Source organism: Poecilia latipinna, unplaced genomic scaffold (genome assembly GCF_001443285.1).
Source record: "Poecilia latipinna isolate Pla-1442-1.1 unplaced genomic scaffold, P_latipinna-1.0 Scaffold213, whole genome shotgun sequence".
Classification (NCBI taxonomy): Eukaryota; Metazoa; Chordata; class Actinopteri; order Cyprinodontiformes; family Poeciliidae; genus Poecilia; species Poecilia latipinna.
The window spans coordinates 40350-58010 of record NW_015112829.1 but is presented as its reverse complement, the minus strand read 5'-3'; the positions used below and the strand labels follow the sequence as shown (position 1 = coordinate 58010).

The following is a 17661-nucleotide window of genomic DNA, read 5'->3' as shown; positions in this document are numbered from 1 at the left end:
AATTTACAAAAAAAAGTCAAATAAAATTTTAAAAGAGACTGTAGAAGTATGGCTTCCACACTCTTGATCCCAACACACATGCACTATTCCGAAAGGCAGCGCTTCAACAGTCTGATCAAAACAGACGTTTTATAGACCTGACAGGTCTGACCGCCATAAAACTCTTTTCATTTCTTCATGTTTAGGCCATGTTAGCATGTCATGCTAACGTTTGACATGTTAACATATAAAACGTTAGCATGTATCAAATGTTAGCATGTAACATTTGATACATGCTAATATATCAAACGTTAGTAGGCATGCTAACGTTTGGTATGTTAGCACACATGCTAAGGTGAGAAACAGTGTGATATGAGCTTTATAATCTCCATTTCTTTCTACAAATAGAAAAAAAGCCTGTAAAGTAGATGCTAGTTTTAGCATTACTAGTGGCTAACAGTTAGCCAGGCAGGGTATTATCATCTCATGGCTTACAGTTTGTTAATTTGCTCATTTCATGTATTATTATAAACTCTGAAAACATTGAAATGTTTTGAAGTAATTTGCCACATAAAGTTTTAAACAAGTAGATAATGTTTACAACTTGGTTCCAGTGAGGCACCCATTCTTAGCAACTGTGTAAACACAGGGCAGCTTAATAGTAATCTATGTCCTTCCTTAAAATGAAAGTCTGAAACAGCTCCATTATGACATGAAGCTTAAATGATTCACCATCATATGTGGGGCTCATAATATTAGTGTAGACTGTACCAGATGAAGTCACACGATGATGGCGGCCAGGCCACGCTTCAGGAAACAGATGAACAATATGGAGGTTTTTTAACACACAGTTGCAAAGAACCAAACCACAGACTCAGCACATGTCTCATCTTTATGTTGCAAACTGGAGTATTTTATAATCTCTCAATTTGCATGAAGGTAAAGAAGATTTGCCCGTCGAGTGATTGTGATAGTCAGGAAGAAAGTTCAAAACAACATTTATTTTTAGAGTTTTTTCAAAGACTCTCATCATTTAAGCTGACATCTTTTTTTTCTGAGGACTAAACAGGACTTCTCTCCTCGTTGCAGGTGATGTACTTCAGCTCCTTGTTTCCCTATGTCGTCCTGATCTGCTTCCTGGTTCGGGCCCTGCTGCTGAAGGGCTCCATCGACGGGATTCGACACATGTTCACGCCCAAGGTAGAGCCTGGCTGAAGTCACATTCCTCCGTTCAGGAACAGAGTCACAGCTGCTCGCTCCCTTATTCTACACAGATTTAGAAATATTCCCTCTATTAATACCATTCATACCATTCAGTTGGCCAATATTCGCTCACACTCTTCGGTATTTATTTATTTTTTTTCTTTTACACTTCCTTCACTTTACTCCCTGGTAGTTTCCCTGCATGAGCTCAAAGAGTACATCTTCACGTGATAGGCTGGCTCCTTGGGAGAAAGCAGCCAATAGCACGGCAGGCCACAGAATCATGTCACCATGGAAACAACAGCTACAAGGTCCTTATGTAACCAGCCAGCCCGAGACGATGATTTTCAGCAGAGCACGTCTGTCTTTTGTGTCTGCTGCGTCTCGTCACCCGACCTCTCCAAGAGCCGGCGGACATCACAGCCGCTTAGCGCGTCCTGCTCCGAGCTTAACGGGCCGAGGGGGGCATGTATGGAAAAATATGAAATGTTATGGAGAAGGTTTACAGCTGTCGTCTGACAGGGTGGGATGGTAGATGTTCTGGAAAAGATCATTGTATTGTTTGTCCTTTACAGGAGGAAAGGTCACTACCAGATTGGAGCTTCTGGGTGCTTCACTTTAAAATACAGAGAAACAAATCTTTGCATTTATTCTTAGCTATATGTGCTTCCATTAAATTGGCTTTTAATAAATAATAAAAAAAATAATAATAAATCACGTTATATTGACCAAATTATTGTAAGCTAATATCACTGATGTTTATGGAGCTTTAAAACAAGACCATTTAAAGAATATTTTAAATACATCAGTTCCCTCGTATTCTTTGTTGATGTATGTGATCTAATATTTATATATTTATTTTGTTCTTTTACAATCTAAAATGAACATATTATGTTAACATAAACTAAAGTTTTGAATGAAAAGGAGCAGTTTGAAGGGGGAAAAAATCTTATATGGTCTCCCCCTTGGCAGACTGGCGACCTGTCCAGGGTGACCCCGCCTCTCACCCGGAACGTTAGCTGGAGAGTAGAGAAAATGGATGGATGGATGGATGGATGGATGGATGGATGGATGGATGGATATATACTATATACACACACACATATATATATATATATATATATATATATATATATATATGTATGTATATATAAACATCCTTGTAATGATACAGCACTCCACTGAATCCTTGATAGAAAATTATATTTTATTTCCTTAAAAGTAAAAAATAAATCCACTTTGTTTTTCTTTTCTTTTTTTTTTTTAAATTCTTTCTGATCCTCTTAAATTATAAATGCCGTCTCTTTCTAAAAATCTTTGTTTTGTTTTGCAAGCATTAACAGCCGACCGTATCTGCTCTGACCTCAGCTGGAGATCATGCTGGAGGCCAAGGTGTGGCGGGAGGCGGCCACGCAGGTCTTCTTCGCGCTGGGCCTCGGCTTCGGCGGCGTGATCGCCTTCTCCAGCTACAACAAGCGCGACAACAACTGCCACTTCGACGCCGTCCTGGTGTCCTTCATCAACTTCTTCACCTCCGTGCTGGCCACCCTGGTGGTGTTCGCCGTGCTGGGCTTCAAAGCCAACATCATGAACAGCAAATGTGTCGCTCTGTAAGTGAGAGTCCGCCAGCAGACTGAGATCAGTTAAAAACCGTGAAAATATGCCTAATGACTGGATCTTAACTGTTAGGGCTGAAATATTCGTTTTTGTTTTTTTAATGCCCAATCTTCTATTTTCTTTTAGAAACACTAATAAGATTGTGGCGCTGCTGGAGAGCAGCATTGAACCGAGCCTCATTCCCCACCACATCAACCTGACGCAGGTCAGTCAGGTCACTGCTGAGGACTACCATCAGATGATTCAGATCATCAAGGGGGTGAAGGAGGATGAGTACCCGAAACTGGGGCTGGAGTCCTGCAGCATCGAAGATGAGCTCAACCAGGTACATGAAGAAAAAAAATCAACAAATTTTGAGTTTTTTCCTCTTAATATGTGTAAATTGTTAAAATAAAGTTATGACTCTGTGGCTACCAGGAGGCTTCTTGATTATTTTGCAAGGAGGATTCACTCATTTCTAGCCTCAGTGACCAGGCTAGCTAATATTAGCAACACAAGCTGATAAAGTAGTTCTCTCCATTTAAAGTTCCAGTTGAACTAGTTGTCAGTTTGATGACTCTTTGCCTAAAATAAGGTTTAAAAATACATGAAGGTCCTTCAGTTATTAAATTATCATTTAGATTTTACCATTCTCTATCATCCATGTATTTGCTAAATTGTCTTTTTGTCTCATAAACTCCCATTCACATAGTAATAGTTCTATCAACAGAATTTAACATTTGGATCAGAACACATTTACAATTATTTATTTTTTTCTTTTTCACATTTATTAACTTATTTCCCCGATAGAAAGCAAATTAATTAGCATTGCTGTAAATGCGCCAGAATTGGCCAATTGGCTATTTTTTCATTTGTTGTCATTGGAAAATTGACCAAACTGGTAACTGTTATTGTACAGTTAAAACCCCAGAGTAATGGTAAAAATAAATAAAAACAAACAAACAAAAAACACAGAAAGCTCAAAAATGAAAGTTGAAGTCTTGAAGTCAGTATAGAATTTTGGTGAGGAAATGTCAACCCATCACAGAGTTCTCCTTTTATACCGATTCTGTTAAAATGCATCAGTTTGCAGTAAAGAAGTTCTTCAGTGTAACTTCAAGGATTGGAAAGTGAGAGAAGCAGCACATATATGTTTAAATTACCAACATATGAAGCCATTCAGCAGTCACCAGGAACTCACCTTGAGGGAAAGGCTGCAGCTCTTTCTTTATGAAATATACAAATGTTTACCTCTAAGAAAATAAACTGCCATTAATCGAGCTGTGTTCCCATGATGCTCCACGCTTTAAAAAAATCCATTATTCAGTTCAAAGTTCTGAAAAATCTATGGCTACCACTACGTCTTATGTGTATTATATTGAATTTAGAACCAACAACTTTTCTAGTCTGAAATCAAAATTCAATGGGACATTTTGATAGCCTTCTGAACAGCTAGCTGAGCTTTCCTCTCAAACAGAAAATCCAATCTGCAAACATCCTAGAAACAGATTCAGGAAGAAATGAAATACTTCTGATAACTGAATTTTCCTTCCCTCCACCAGGCTGTCCAAGGCACAGGCCTAGCCTTCATCGCCTTCACAGAAGCCATGACCCACTTCCCGGCCTCGCCTTTCTGGTCCGTCATGTTCTTCCTCATGCTGATCAACCTGGGCCTCGGCAGCATGTTCGGCACCATCGAGGGCATCCTCACCCCGCTGATCGACACGTTCAAAGTCCGCAAGGAGTTCCTTACAGGTCAGAGGGAGTGGTCACCTAGCAACAAGCTCTTTGACCACAAATATTACCGCCGGCCATAAGAAATGTTATAGCTTTTAGACGCCAATATAATAAAGCTGAAGGAAAGATGCAGGGCAGATGAAGTGAGATTGTCCCAGTTGAGTTTGTCATTGCTTTAACTAAAAACATCAATATGTTGCTCTCCTAGAATCCAACAGTAGAGTGAAGGGTCGCTTTAAATTTCAAATAACAAAATTTCATGCAGAAACGTAAAACGGACCTGCTGAAGACAAAACCTCTTAAATCTCAAAGAATATTTTGAGTTTTAAATGTGACTTATTATGTCTCATTGAACAAGTTAGGATAGTTCTATACAAAACATGGTCGTTACGTTTTATTTTCTACAAAATCATTCTTAAATAATGAGATTTTAGTCTGCTTTGAGGTGCTTTAGGGCGTCTTGTCACTTTAAATTCAAATGTGCTGCTGCTGGCCACGCCCCCCCAACTCAACATTTACACTCACATGTGAAAATGGCTGCAAACTGATGCGCAATTATACAACTATACATCTTTGAAAAGCAGAAGTAGAGCCTCCAGCACAATCACTAAGAGTGCAACACGTGGTTTCTGGATGGTAGATGAACAACAAAACACTCGTCTTTTCCATCAGCCATTGTAAAGCAGATACAGTGGTAAAACTACCTGACCAAACGTATTGGAGCTCCTCTTTAGTTGCTAGGTAACAGGCAGTGACCTTACTTTGCCGAAGGTTTTTGAAGCGACTCGTTTTCCAGACACCAAAAAAAGAATTAACTTATTGCCAAAAACCGGCTTGATGGGGTTTTTTAAGTTTGGTGAAGAATTTGAATGTTCTTAAAGGGCCAGTTGTTCCAGAATGTATTGATAAAACCAATTCAGCTGTTAAAATATCAATAAATAGGTGTTGGTTTCAGTTATTTGTTGTTTGTTTGTTTCAGGTGTTTTGTAAAATGAAATCAAACTGATCAGTCTGTCCAGGATTTTGCAATGGTTTTTGTAATCAAAATCACATATTTTGTTGCACTGATTTAGAAATATTTGTAAGTAATTATTAATATATTTGTGCTAATGTATGTTGTTCTTGCCCAATTTAAAAAAAAAAAAAGATTATAGTTAAAAATCAGAAAGAAATGTGGCAATCTGTTGATTTTGTGTGAATTTGAGTGAATTTCTGTGGAGTTGTTGGAAAACTGGAGGGACTTATTGGCGTAATTTAGAGTTCGGAGGGCCACGTTAAAAGCTACGGTGGGCCAGATTTGGCCCCCGGGCCTTTAGTTTGACACAGCCTGCTGAGTCCCCGCCTCTCTGTGTTGCAGTGGGATGCTGCGTGTTGGCCTTCTCCATCGGCCTCCTGTTCGTTCAGCGCTCAGGGAACTACTTTGTGACCATGTTCGACGACTACTCCGCCACGCTGCCTCTGCTCATCGTGGTGGTGCTGGAGAACGTGGCCATCGCTTGGTTCTACGGGATCGACAAGTAAGTAGCAGGCGACACAAACAAACCTCGGCCCGATTCTTTGCACTCGATTTCCAAGAAATGCTGTGATTTTGGCGAAACAACAAAACGCTCCTCCTGCCTCTCCCCAGATTCTTTGAAGACCTGAGGGACATGCTGGGCTTCACTCCGTACCGCTTCTACTACTACATGTGGAAGTACATCACGCCCATCCTGCTGCTGCTCCTGCTCTGCGCCAGCTTCATCCAGCTGACCATGACGCCTCCCAGCTACAGCGCCTGGATACAGGAAGAGGTAAGTGGATGCCTCCGGCTTCGATGTCCCCCCCCCCTCGTCAACCCGTCCCGCTCTGTGACCCTGGAGCCGAATGAAAGCAGATTAAAGGGGGATCAGAGGGAAGCCGGGCGGTAGCGCAAAAGTACAAAAAACACAAAACTTCTTCTTGGAAACAAACGTGTTTGAGCAGCGTTTCAGTCGAGAACAATAAACAGGATGTTTGGTCTGCTGTAAAAACACCAAAGCACCTGTGTGATTTTAGAACCAAGTGGAACAAAGACTAAACGAGTCAAAGTTCTAAACATAGTCTTCAGTTTATCGAGGAAAACTTTTTTTTTTTTGAGTTTCTTGCAAAAGTATTCACACGCTTTTTAGTCGCAACACAGCCACAAACTTCAATGTGTCGTGAAACAATACCAAGTAGTGCATATTAGCAGAATTTCCATTCATTTTCTTGCAAATAAAAATCTTAAAATTGTTGTTTTTATGTTTAGTTCCTTTTGGAAAATAAGCTCCGTCTCACTCACGTTGTATACATCCATTTTTAAGTCCTTGAACAGATTCTCAGTTGGATTCAAGTCTGGTCTTTGACTCTACCATCCAAACAAATGAATATGCTTGTATTTAAAGCACGTCTTCTCTAGCAGGTTTTCTAGCAGTGCTAGTTGGTTCCCTCTGTGTTCAGGAGGCTGTGCAGAGCAAATTGAAATTGAAACGAAAGTTTTGTCCTCGGAATCCCTCAATTTATGTTCAGTTGTACAAAAAAATATATATTTGCTGTTTTGCTGTCAGTCCGATGTTTAATTGCTAAGAATATAGGTGTGATGCTAATTTGATCCACTAGGCACTAAAGGAATGAAACAAACTTTTCAATCTCAGAATGCTGATTGTTTCATTGATGATGTTTTTGCTCAAACAAGACTTTGAAATTGAATCTTGATCAAGCACTGATTTTTCAGCATTACACTGCAAACCCAGTTCAAATACACAGTCTCATGAGCTCCAAGTCTCCCTTTTTGCTATTTCGTGTTGCTCTAATCCCATAGAATCCCAATAAAACACCTTGATGTCTGTGGTTGTATCGTCACCTGGTCATATCTCTCCCCTCTCCCCCCTTCAGGCTGTAGAGAAGACGCTCCACTTCCCTCCCTGGGGCATCGCGGTTTGCATCTCTCTGGTGGTGATGGCCATGATGCCTGTACCCGTGGTCTTCTGCCTGCGCTACTTCAACATCATCGACGAGAACACCAGCGGCCTCTCCACCGTCTCCTACAAGAAGGGCCGTGTCATCAAGGAGAGCCCCCGGCCGGAGGACGACGACGACGCCAGCCTGATCCGTGGCAAGACCCCCAGCGAGGCGCCCTCGCCGATGCCCGGGAAAAGCATCTACCGCAAGCAGAGCGGTGGCGGCGGCACCGAGGTGGACACAGCTCCCAACGGCCGCTACGGGATCGGTTACCTGATGGCGGACATGCCAGATATGCCCGAGTCGGACTTGTAGACTGACTGCGATAGTTAGCCCCGCCCGGCCATTTCTCTCCTCCACCCTTCTGCGTGTGTTTAGTCAGCCATCGTCATTGTTGTACATTGTTACTGCAATGTATATTCTTTGTAGATATAAGGTAGCTGCTCTGTTGTTTGTTGTCTCTGAACCTTATGTGACTGTAAGCCTAAAAACAAATGGTCTTGGAAGAGAGATTATTCTTGTCCAACTTATTTGCTTGAATTCACCCCTAAACTCTGACCCCCCTCAGTTTTGGCCCCTCTTAGAGAAGCTGTAGAGCTCACAGAGTCCTGATGGTCTTTTTGGGGTTCAGGCCTGTTTGCAGCAATACCCCCTGCTGTATGAAAAGGCTGTCTACATTTAGGTCCATATATTAAAGCATTTGTCCCAGTGTATACACTATGGCTGATGTAAAGACACAAGATGGAACGTGTTATTTCTGGCCAAAGTTCACGTCGGCATTGTTAAAACAGTGAGAGGACGGCGCTTGTATCCCACTCCTATGATTGTCTGCGACTGAAGTGTGCCTAAGTCATTTATATTTGTTTATAGAATACATGGCTGTACATTTGAGGTATTCTGTAAATACAATATAAATATTATAAATATATTTATCCTGATAGTTTGGATATCAGAGCAGTGTTTTTAAGGTTCAGAGGTACTTAACTCTCATGTCTTTGTTTTTTTACTAATGTTCTGTCAGTGTTGGTGAGGACTGCGTCCTCTTTGTAAATATTTTTTTCATGAAATGCTTAAATTGCGATGTCTCTTCCCCCCCTCCCCCTCCAGTTCAAGAATAAAAGTGGAAAACGATCCATACTTTAAGACTCATTTTTGGCTGTTTTATGTTCGTTTTTGATACGGTGCCAGACGCATTTATTAGCACTTCAGTTTTTATTGCACTCGTATAATCCCTCTGTGATTATACGAGGGATTTTTTTTTACTGTTCAGAACAGCACAAAGTCTTCTGGTGTATTTTTTTTTAAATTAATATTATACTAATTATAAAACCAGACTTAACAGAAATGTTCTGTAGAGTCAGCATTTCAAGTGGGAATATCCCCACTCCAAATCCAATATGGCTGCCTTTTGTAAGTTTAGCTGAAATATGTTGCAGACACAGTAATGTACAACCTGAAGCAAACATGTTGCTACAGTATTTGGCAGAGCTATAGTAGCCAGATCATTCCTAGCTAGGTAACTAGATAAATATAAATGAGAATAATATAAATCCACATATCAGGTTGGAAACCTGATTGGTTGAAAAGCACAAATGACGATGATGTATTTCCTCAATCCAGACTCTGATTTCAATTAAAACACAACAATTAAAAAAATTATTCAGTTTAAGGCATTTTACACACTTTGTGGACAGAACTGTACACATTGTAGCAATATACACAAAGTAACAATAATTTTATTATATATAGATATTATTGTTTACATGCAAAATAAAGAAACCAGACCAAATGCATGACCCTTAAGTGTAAAGGACGCAGACAATAAAACCGTAAACAAAATAACTTATTGGCGTCACAATGACTTCAGCTATAAAAATGTATGTAAAAATAAAACTCCACAACATGTGCAGAGCAGTCAGCATTAGAATAACTAGTTTCCCCATCTATGTTGAGTGGCTTACCATACTGATAAATATGCATTCAGACACAAATAAATAATCAACTTGACACTTTTTTATGGCTTTGTGCTTTTTTTGTTTTTTGTTTTTCTCCAGTTTCCACTTTGCCCACTGCACACAGGGAGAAAATCCATATCCGTTAATTGGAAGCAGGATTTTTTTAACATCTCCTCTGTTGTCAGACTTGACACACACAAGCTAAACAAACTGTCCCTTTACAAAAATCTCCTGAAAGTTAAAAGTCTGTCATTATCTGATGAAATAGGTGAGCTTCGCTGAAGACAAAGATAAATCTATGATGCGATTCTTCAGGGAGCCGCCGGTCTTTCCTTACTGAACATCAGAGTCCTGAAAAGTGCGGCTGGTTGTCAGGCGCTGAGGTAAAACATCGTCTTCAGTGCAGCTGAAGAGTTCATCCCTTTGGCTGATTCCTCTGTTCAAAACAAAACACTGAGGTGAGATTTCAGTCACTATAACTGCTGTTGCTACATCAACAAGAATAACTGAATAAAGTCATACAACAATGAATTCCAAACAATGAGAATAAAGTTGTAATTATACAAGGATAATGTCATATTACTGGAATAAGGTCAGAATAAAACGAGAATTAAGTCATTATCAGGATAAAGTCATAATACTAGAATACAGTCATAATTTTACCAGAATGACATCATAATATTAAAAGCATAAGGTTGTATATTAGGAGAATAAAGTAGTGATTATATGATCATTCTTCCAGGAAAAATGAATCAAACACAAAATGTGGATTATTGAGCATTTTGTATTGCTTTAGTATTGTTTATTATTATTATTATTATTATTATTATTAATAAAGGTGTTTATTTTTTTTTTCGTTTTTTTTTAAGCTCAGAAGGCCTTTATTCAAGAGTAGCCAGACAGGAAAGTCGGTAATGACAGCAGGAGAGGACATGCGGTAAAGGTCAGCAGGTCGGGACACGAAGCGATGACCAAGGTCGAGCTCCACGCCTGCACCCCAGTATCGGTTTTTAAAAATAAGGATATATTTGATCTGAGCTTGAATTCACCAAATCTTCAGATGAAACATCTGAAGAGGTTAGAACAACGAGAACCTGTCGCTCAGGCGAGGTGGAGCTGCTCTCTCATCCTGGCCGCGGCGCACTCCCTCTTCTCACAGTGCTTCTTCAGGTCTTTGACCTCCAGAGGGAGCATGTTGCTCCACTCCATCAGCACCGACTCCTCATCTGAGAGACGGCAAACAAACACACACAGACACGTGTCACGTTCTGCAGAGAGAGCTGCGCAGCGAGGCCACTGTTTTCTTTTTTGTTTTTTTTACAGAGAAGCGGCGGGGCCGAACGAGGACGCTCACCGTCCCGGTTCCTGTCTCGTGGGAGCCTCCGGCCCAAAACCAGCACCGAATTCTTCCAGTTCGTCGACTCTGATTGTAGGAAAGGAAAAAAAAGAAAAAGAAAAGAAACATTTGAGCAAACACCGTTACACACGGACAAAACTCCCAGCGTGTGGCTGGTCGACTCATCTGCACGCAAACGCTCAGAGACAGTGAATCTAAAAGCCAAACAAAAAGCCAGCTGCTTAATAATGGTTTTTTTTGTTTGTCTGTTTTTTTCACCATTTTGTTCTCACGCGCTCCTTGCTGCACAGCAGATAGGAGCTGCGGTGGTGAGTTAACCTTCACAACGCTTCAGGAAACATTGTGTTCTTGTTGGACGTTTGAAAGGCAAAACTTGGCAAACTTCCTACTTAATGTTAAACTCTGTCATGATTAACCCCAAAAGTTTTATTTTCAGTTTATTTCAGATGAGGGTCTAATGTTGCTTCGTATTCCAAATAGAAGATAACAGAATACACATTGTTCCCAAAGAATAAATCTACACTGTAAAAACACAAAATCCTAAATTTTTTTTTTTTTTGGTCTAGTTTTTAGTAAAGTTATCTCGGTACACTTGCAATAAGACAAAACTAACTCAAAAGTAACTTCAGCAAAGGTATAGGAACTTGTTTGAAGTAAATAATTATGTAATATTGATCAAAAAGTATTACTTTTTCCCTGTGTTACAAGTGAAATAATCTACTTGTATTTTTTTTTAATCAATATTAAGGAATTATTTACTTGAAACAAGCTCCTATGTCTTGCTGAAAAGTTTCTTCTGAGTCTTATTTCAAATGTATCAAGATATTTGCACAAGAAACTGGACCAAAAACACTCAATATGATTTTGTGTTTTTGCAGTGCATGCAGTGAAATCCGTGTAAAAAGTTGATGACCCACGCATGACTGCAGAGACGATGGTGCGGATGGAGTCGCACGACGACGGTGCCACCACCTGCAGAGCCTGGTGCTTGGAGAGCTCCAGCAGGAGCAGGTAGCCCCCTCTAGTGCCGATCCAGAGCGCTGCGGTGTTCTGCATCATCAAGGTCTTCACCGTGGCCCAGGAGGGTGAAGCCTCGGAGGGCGGCTCCGCCCCCCCGCCCCGCCTGTGAGGGACGGCCCGGTTACTGTCCGATTCACAACGGATTTAATCAAAGTGCAACGGAGCGTACCGGATGATCTGAGCACAGTCGATGCAGTCCACCATCCTCTCGGTCTTCTTGTCCCACACCTCCACGGTCGGAGTGCTGGCTTTGCTGAGATACACGTGTCTGTCCACCACCATGCGGGAGACGCACGCCTCACAGCTCTGGCCCCGCTGCTGACTGGAGGAGGTACATGCAGCACCACTATTACTCCAGTTTACATGAGTGTGAATATCTGTTAAACCCTTTAAATTCACACTGAGGCTGTTATGATGACAAATTTTTCTGGACGATAAATCGTCCCAGAAGTTATTGTGATAAACGATAATGTTGTTTTGAGACTGTTTTCAAGTTATATAATGGTAGTGGCATAATGATGCAAGAACACATTGTCAAAGACCGATGAACCTAATTCTATTAAACATCAACATTGGAACTAGACGACATTTTAAATGTCCAAAATAAATAAACAAAATATCGTTTGGTCCAGACATGAGACTCACCGGAAGATGAGGTTCAGTTTTGTGTCGATGGACTTGCAGACGTCGTAGTTGGCTGAGAAGCAGAGGATCTTGGTGCCGCAGCCGGCCCAGACCGACCTGCTGTCCAGCGAGTGGGTCGACTGGCCCAAACACATGAGCGGAGTGCTGGCGTTTCCAACGGTGATGCTTTTCACTGGCTGGCCGTTCTCCTGCTGGAAGGAGGAGAGCGGACAGCTGTGATCACCATACAACACAATGGACCCGACGGTTCTGAGTGAACGGTTACCATGAGCACAGACTCCTCATAAACACTCAGAACTCCATCTGCGGTGCCAACCAGCAAGTAATTCGTCCTTTGGCTGCAAAGGAATCAAAAATGAAAAATAGAAAGCATTATTCCCACAACAATATCATTTTAAAGACATTTGCCTATTTCTAATATAGATGTATATATTCTAAATAACCAGGTTTGAGATTGATGAGCTAATTATACTGCTGCTTTGAAATTTTTTATCAATGAATAATTTTCTTTCTCTCATGATAACCCGTTTGACAATCAGGATGATCGTTTCGATATTTTGGAAACGGCTGCAACGTTTCAGTAGAAACGTTTCTGAGTAGGCACGTTCATTATTGTGTCATTGTATAAGACACAATAATGAGTTTTTAAGTCAAAACGCTCTCTAGAGCACACAAACATACACACACATCCTTGTATTTCTATCCAACTGAGACTTTTGTGTTGACTTCATTTCATTTTAGCAATGGCTTTAGTCCTAACAAAGACATTCTTCTAGCACTATTCATTACTAATATATTTCTAACTCTACCCAAAACTTATTTCACACTCTGAACCTACCTAGCAGAGCGCATTCCAATTAAAAAAGTGAATACCAGGAAATGTCCACAATGGGTTAAAATTATCCCTGTATAATTAGTGAAATTATACAAGGATAACTATAAATTGTTCAAGGAATAATAATGAATGAAAATGGATGAAAATGGTTATAACAGTCACATGTAATAGATACTAGTACACACACATGCACACACACACAGCATGTCTTTCTTCACAAGGACTTTGCATCGACTTCCATTAATTTTTCAGTCATTTCTATAGTCTAAACCAGATACCAAACCTAACCCTAATCAGTACATATCTAACCAATTCACACCTTAGTCCTAAACCTAAGCCATAACCAAAAAACAGCACAACTTCTTATGGGACCCATAAGGAGCAGACAGTCCCCACAACATGGTATGCGTTAGAGAAATTATCCTTCAATGTATCAAATACAAGACCACACACACACACACGCACACAAAGCTAACTCTGATAATTCTGCTGCTCTAGAATTGTCTGGAGCAGCAGACAATGATTTCCACTACAGTATCAGCTGGAGCTTCAGTGGTTCTGTAAGGACTTACGTGCGCCAAGGGTGTACATGGAAGTACAGTGAGGTGACGGCATCGGTGACACTCTGCAGGTGGTGATAAGTGGACACATCCTGGGTGCTGATGACCAGTAAGGAGCCAGACTGCATGCCTGCCACCAGCCAATCAGATTCCTCATTTGGGATCTGAACCGTGACGAGGCAAAGGACGGGGCTGGAATCGATCTCCTGTTCACAAGGACAGGAAAGAGTTAAAATACTTTAGCTTAAAAGAAGTCAAACATGAGGCACCAAGTTTTGGGACCTGTATTCGTACCTGTGTGGTGACCGCGTTGGTCTGGAGGTCCATGGCTGTGACGAAGCCCTTCCTCTTGGAGCTGCTGCCCCCACCGAGCCAGGCTGTGTGGCTTGATGTCTTCTGGTCGCCACCACTGCTCATTGTGATGCACTGAGCAGTAAACATGCTGGAAAACTTCACTTCACTTTTTAAACTCAGCATTTCCCCTGAATTCAGCCGGTCAAACACCTGGACACATCACAGAAGAAAAATGAATAAATAAAGATGGTAAAAAAGGTTTTGATCTACAAAATTGTTTCCTTGTGCTTGGGATTCAAAAACCTAGCTGGTACTGGCAGATCCTTAAAAAAATTAAGGCCTTAAAATGTCTTAAATTCATTTAAAAAATAACTGGACCCTAAATACGTTAATGACAGGTCTTGCATTTTGGTTGCTCATTTTTCTTGCAGGATTCTGTCAGAAAAGTTTAAGTCAGCTGCAGACTCTTTATTGCGTCCTGTGACTCAAGGCAGTTGGAGCTACAGCTAATTACCTGCTAACATCCCCCTGCTAGTTAACCAGCTAGCTTTTTTGTGCCTACCATGGATAAATTGGCTGGACGATGTTTGTCTTCGCCTCACTTCTGTTGCTAACCTATACAATGCTACATGCATTATGTGCAAAAAAGCTTGGTCTGTGAGGGTTAAGGAGAAAGAGCCATATCCACTGTGAAATCCACAAAGCTACAGTTAAGAGCCAAAAACAGACCTCAGAAATTTAAGTTTTTCTCCCCTGATCTGGCTAAAGCTTCCCAGAAAACTGCACAGGGATCACTAACCGTAGCACTGATTTAAGAGGAGCATGTGGAGCAACACTGAAGTTAGAGGTTTGGTAGATTTTAAAGAAGGTGGTCAAACACCAGTCTTATTTTATTTCAACAAGGTTGTCACCATGGAAAGAATTACAACTGAGAAGGATGAGAAAAGGAAAAGCGTAGCGCATGGAACAAAAAGAGAATAGAGAAAGAAGAATGAAAGGAACTGTAATTAATGTCTAAAGTATGAATATGACAATATCTATAAGTGTCACAAGCAGTGCCATTTATTCTTCAATAGTTTCCCATTTACATACACATAGATATAAAATATGAAATTTCCTTTTGCACATTTTTGTCATGATACAGGTCTTAAATTTCATTCCTAATGTTCTTAAAGGCCTTAAAAAGTCTTAAATTTGAGTTGGTGAAACCTGCAAAAACCCTGCAGTCTCCATGAGGATCTGAATCAACCTACATCCTGGTTCTACTATAGATTATTTTTACACTCAAAGACAAGTGAAGAACAGGGAACAGCAGTTCAACACCTCACCTGAGCAGAGGTGGGTCGATCCTGTGGGCTTTCCTTCAGACAGTCCATCATCAGAGCCTGGAAGCTGAGCCAAGGTGAGCAATTATAGTGCTTTACTGGGTCTGTGTAAAACAATAAAAATAAAATAAAATATTAAAAAGGTCATTTTTAAAATTATTTTTCATAAAAATCAGAGGTGAACCCAGAGTCAGACTTTTTTTCACCTGGCAGCTTTCCCTGCACCGCCACTTCATCAAACTCGCTGGGGAACCTCATGCCTTCTGAAATGCGCTCGCCTTTCGTCAGCAAGTCGTACAGCAGCAGGCCGAACGAGAACACGTCCGCCTGCTGGTTGTAGATCACGTTACCCCGGGCGACCTCGGGCGCTCGGAAACCTGCCGGACGGAGGAGGAGACCCGTCAGAGCTCTTGTTTCCAGTCAGCCTGAATCGGCCACAGAGAAGAAACTCTGACTGACCCGGCGTCCCCTCGGAGCTCCTCACGCCCATGCTACAGCAATACTGAGCGATCCCGTAGTCGGTGATTTTGGCAATGATCTCAGAGTCGCTCTTCAGGTTGAACAGGAGTACGTTGTGGGGCTTCAGGTCCCGATAGACGATCATGGCGGAATGGAGGTACCTGATCGTAAAGATCAATCACTGACTGAATGGATATCGCATTAAGTAATTCTACGTCAAATTCTACGTTCATGTGGAACCAAGACAGCAAAAACTAAATCTGCACTATGAATGAACCTTCTTAAAATAAGCAAAATTACAAAACGTGATTTTCAGGGGATTAAAAAAAAAGGATCAAATTAAACCTATAGACTTACGTTACACCTTTACCTATTTAAGTCAAGTTTATTTGTATAGCACATTTCAGCATAAAGGCAGTCAAAAAATGCTTTACACCATGCAAACATAATTCTGTCTCCAATTATGAAACAAGCAACTAAACATGTAATGTTGACAATCAGACAACCAGAAGACTTGAGTGATCCAGAAGATCATTTAGTGTGTGTCTGATCGGCCTACCTCCTCTTTTTAATATTGACTTGATATGGAGAATCATACAGACTACAGAGTGTTTAAATCTAGTAGGGAGGAAGAACAGATACAGATTCCTCAGGCAGTAGGAAGGGGTTTCCTTTGATCTCAAATGGTTAAAGCACATACATCAAAGGACGGATGATGCAACACTATGGTAATCATATTTCAATTTGTTGGAAGCTTCAAATTTGAGATTTGTCTGTATTTTCTGCACACAGAGAAAAGGCAGGAAGAAATGAAGCACATTTTGTGAAAAATCAAGTTCTACCATGTCTAGAAACTGTCTGTCTTTCCTGTTGTGTTTATTTTGATATAAAGGTGTAAAATTTATGTTGCTTCGGAGTAGAGAAAGAGCTAATTTTTCCAGTGATGTCATGGTTTCCGTTTTCCTTTTTCATTAACGATCACATGATCTGGGGCTAAAAGTTAAATACTTTCCAATACTTTTCAATCAAAGAGTTCCCAAAAGTTTTAAAGTAACGATTTACTGAATAGGTAAGAAAAGAAGCCTAAACATGTGGGATGTATTAGGACAGAGGTTGAGTTTTAGACGTTAGCCGAGGTAGGTGAGATTGATGGACAAGATCGGCTTCACATGCAAATATCGGTCGATCGCCACTGTCCCAAAATTAAGGAAATCGGGGCTGATTTATCAGTGTACCCTAAAATTAACCAAATCAAAAAGTGTACATGTTCGATTTTATACAACGTCCTGAATTTTGGAAACTGAACACCTTCACTTCCACTTTAACTCTGTAATTTTTTTATATGATTAGAGAAACTTCAAATACAGACTGCAGAAGCTGGTCCTCATTCCAGTTTTTTTTCTAACTCTCTACCTTAGCCCATCTGCCACATGCAGGGCGATCCTGTGCTGCAGCTTCTGGTTCAGGCTGCCATTTTCATGGTTAAAGAGGGAGTCCAGAGAGCCTCTGTGAGCGAGCTCCATCACCAGGACCGGCGGAGCGGAGCTGGCGGCCAGCAGGCTCACCAGGCTGGGGTGTCGGAGACGACCCAGGACCGCCAGTTCCTGGAAAAAACAGCAAATGGGTTTTATCTGTGAAAGAAAATGGGTTTTTTTTTCTACTTTTATGAAACAGTTTTTATAACAACGACGCTGGCCAGCCCCCCACCGCCACTGCAATAAAGCAACACAACACATAT

The 17661-nt window shown here is 40.9% G+C and overlaps 2 protein-coding genes across 2 annotated transcripts in view; one reads left to right on the top strand and one right to left on the bottom strand.

Moving 5' to 3' along the window:
• Positions 1-8610, top strand: part of slc6a15 (solute carrier family 6 member 15) — a 27749-nt gene extending 19139 nt beyond the window's left edge. Inside the window, exons 6-12 of the mRNA XM_015031626.1 lie at positions 1069-1179; positions 2551-2792; positions 2926-3124; positions 4341-4533; positions 5873-6032; positions 6143-6305; positions 7408-8610. Coding sequence (XP_014887112.1) covers positions 1069-1179; positions 2551-2792; positions 2926-3124; positions 4341-4533; positions 5873-6032; positions 6143-6305; positions 7408-7788 — 1449 coding nt within the window. The 3' untranslated portion in view covers positions 7789-8610. The remainder of the gene's footprint in view (positions 1-1068; positions 1180-2550; positions 2793-2925; positions 3125-4340; positions 4534-5872; positions 6033-6142; positions 6306-7407) is intronic.
• Positions 8611-9142: 532 nt separating this feature from the next.
• The window catches only part of lrrk2 (leucine-rich repeat kinase 2), a 46456-nt gene continuing 37937 nt past the window's right edge, over positions 9143-17661 (bottom strand). The window contains exons 40-52 of the mRNA XM_015031625.1: positions 17337-17527; positions 15924-16084; positions 15671-15841; positions 15468-15568; positions 14140-14349; positions 13858-14051; positions 12716-12788; positions 12451-12641; positions 11975-12127; positions 11703-11908; positions 10783-10851; positions 10523-10654; positions 9143-9864 (exon numbers count right to left, since the gene is read on the bottom strand). Of these exons, the coding sequence (XP_014887111.1) occupies positions 10530-10654; positions 10783-10851; positions 11703-11908; positions 11975-12127; positions 12451-12641; positions 12716-12788; positions 13858-14051; positions 14140-14349; positions 15468-15568; positions 15671-15841; positions 15924-16084; positions 17337-17527 (1845 nt within the window). The 3' untranslated portion in view covers positions 9143-9864; positions 10523-10529. The remainder of the gene's footprint in view (positions 9865-10522; positions 10655-10782; positions 10852-11702; positions 11909-11974; positions 12128-12450; positions 12642-12715; positions 12789-13857; positions 14052-14139; positions 14350-15467; positions 15569-15670; positions 15842-15923; positions 16085-17336; positions 17528-17661) is intronic.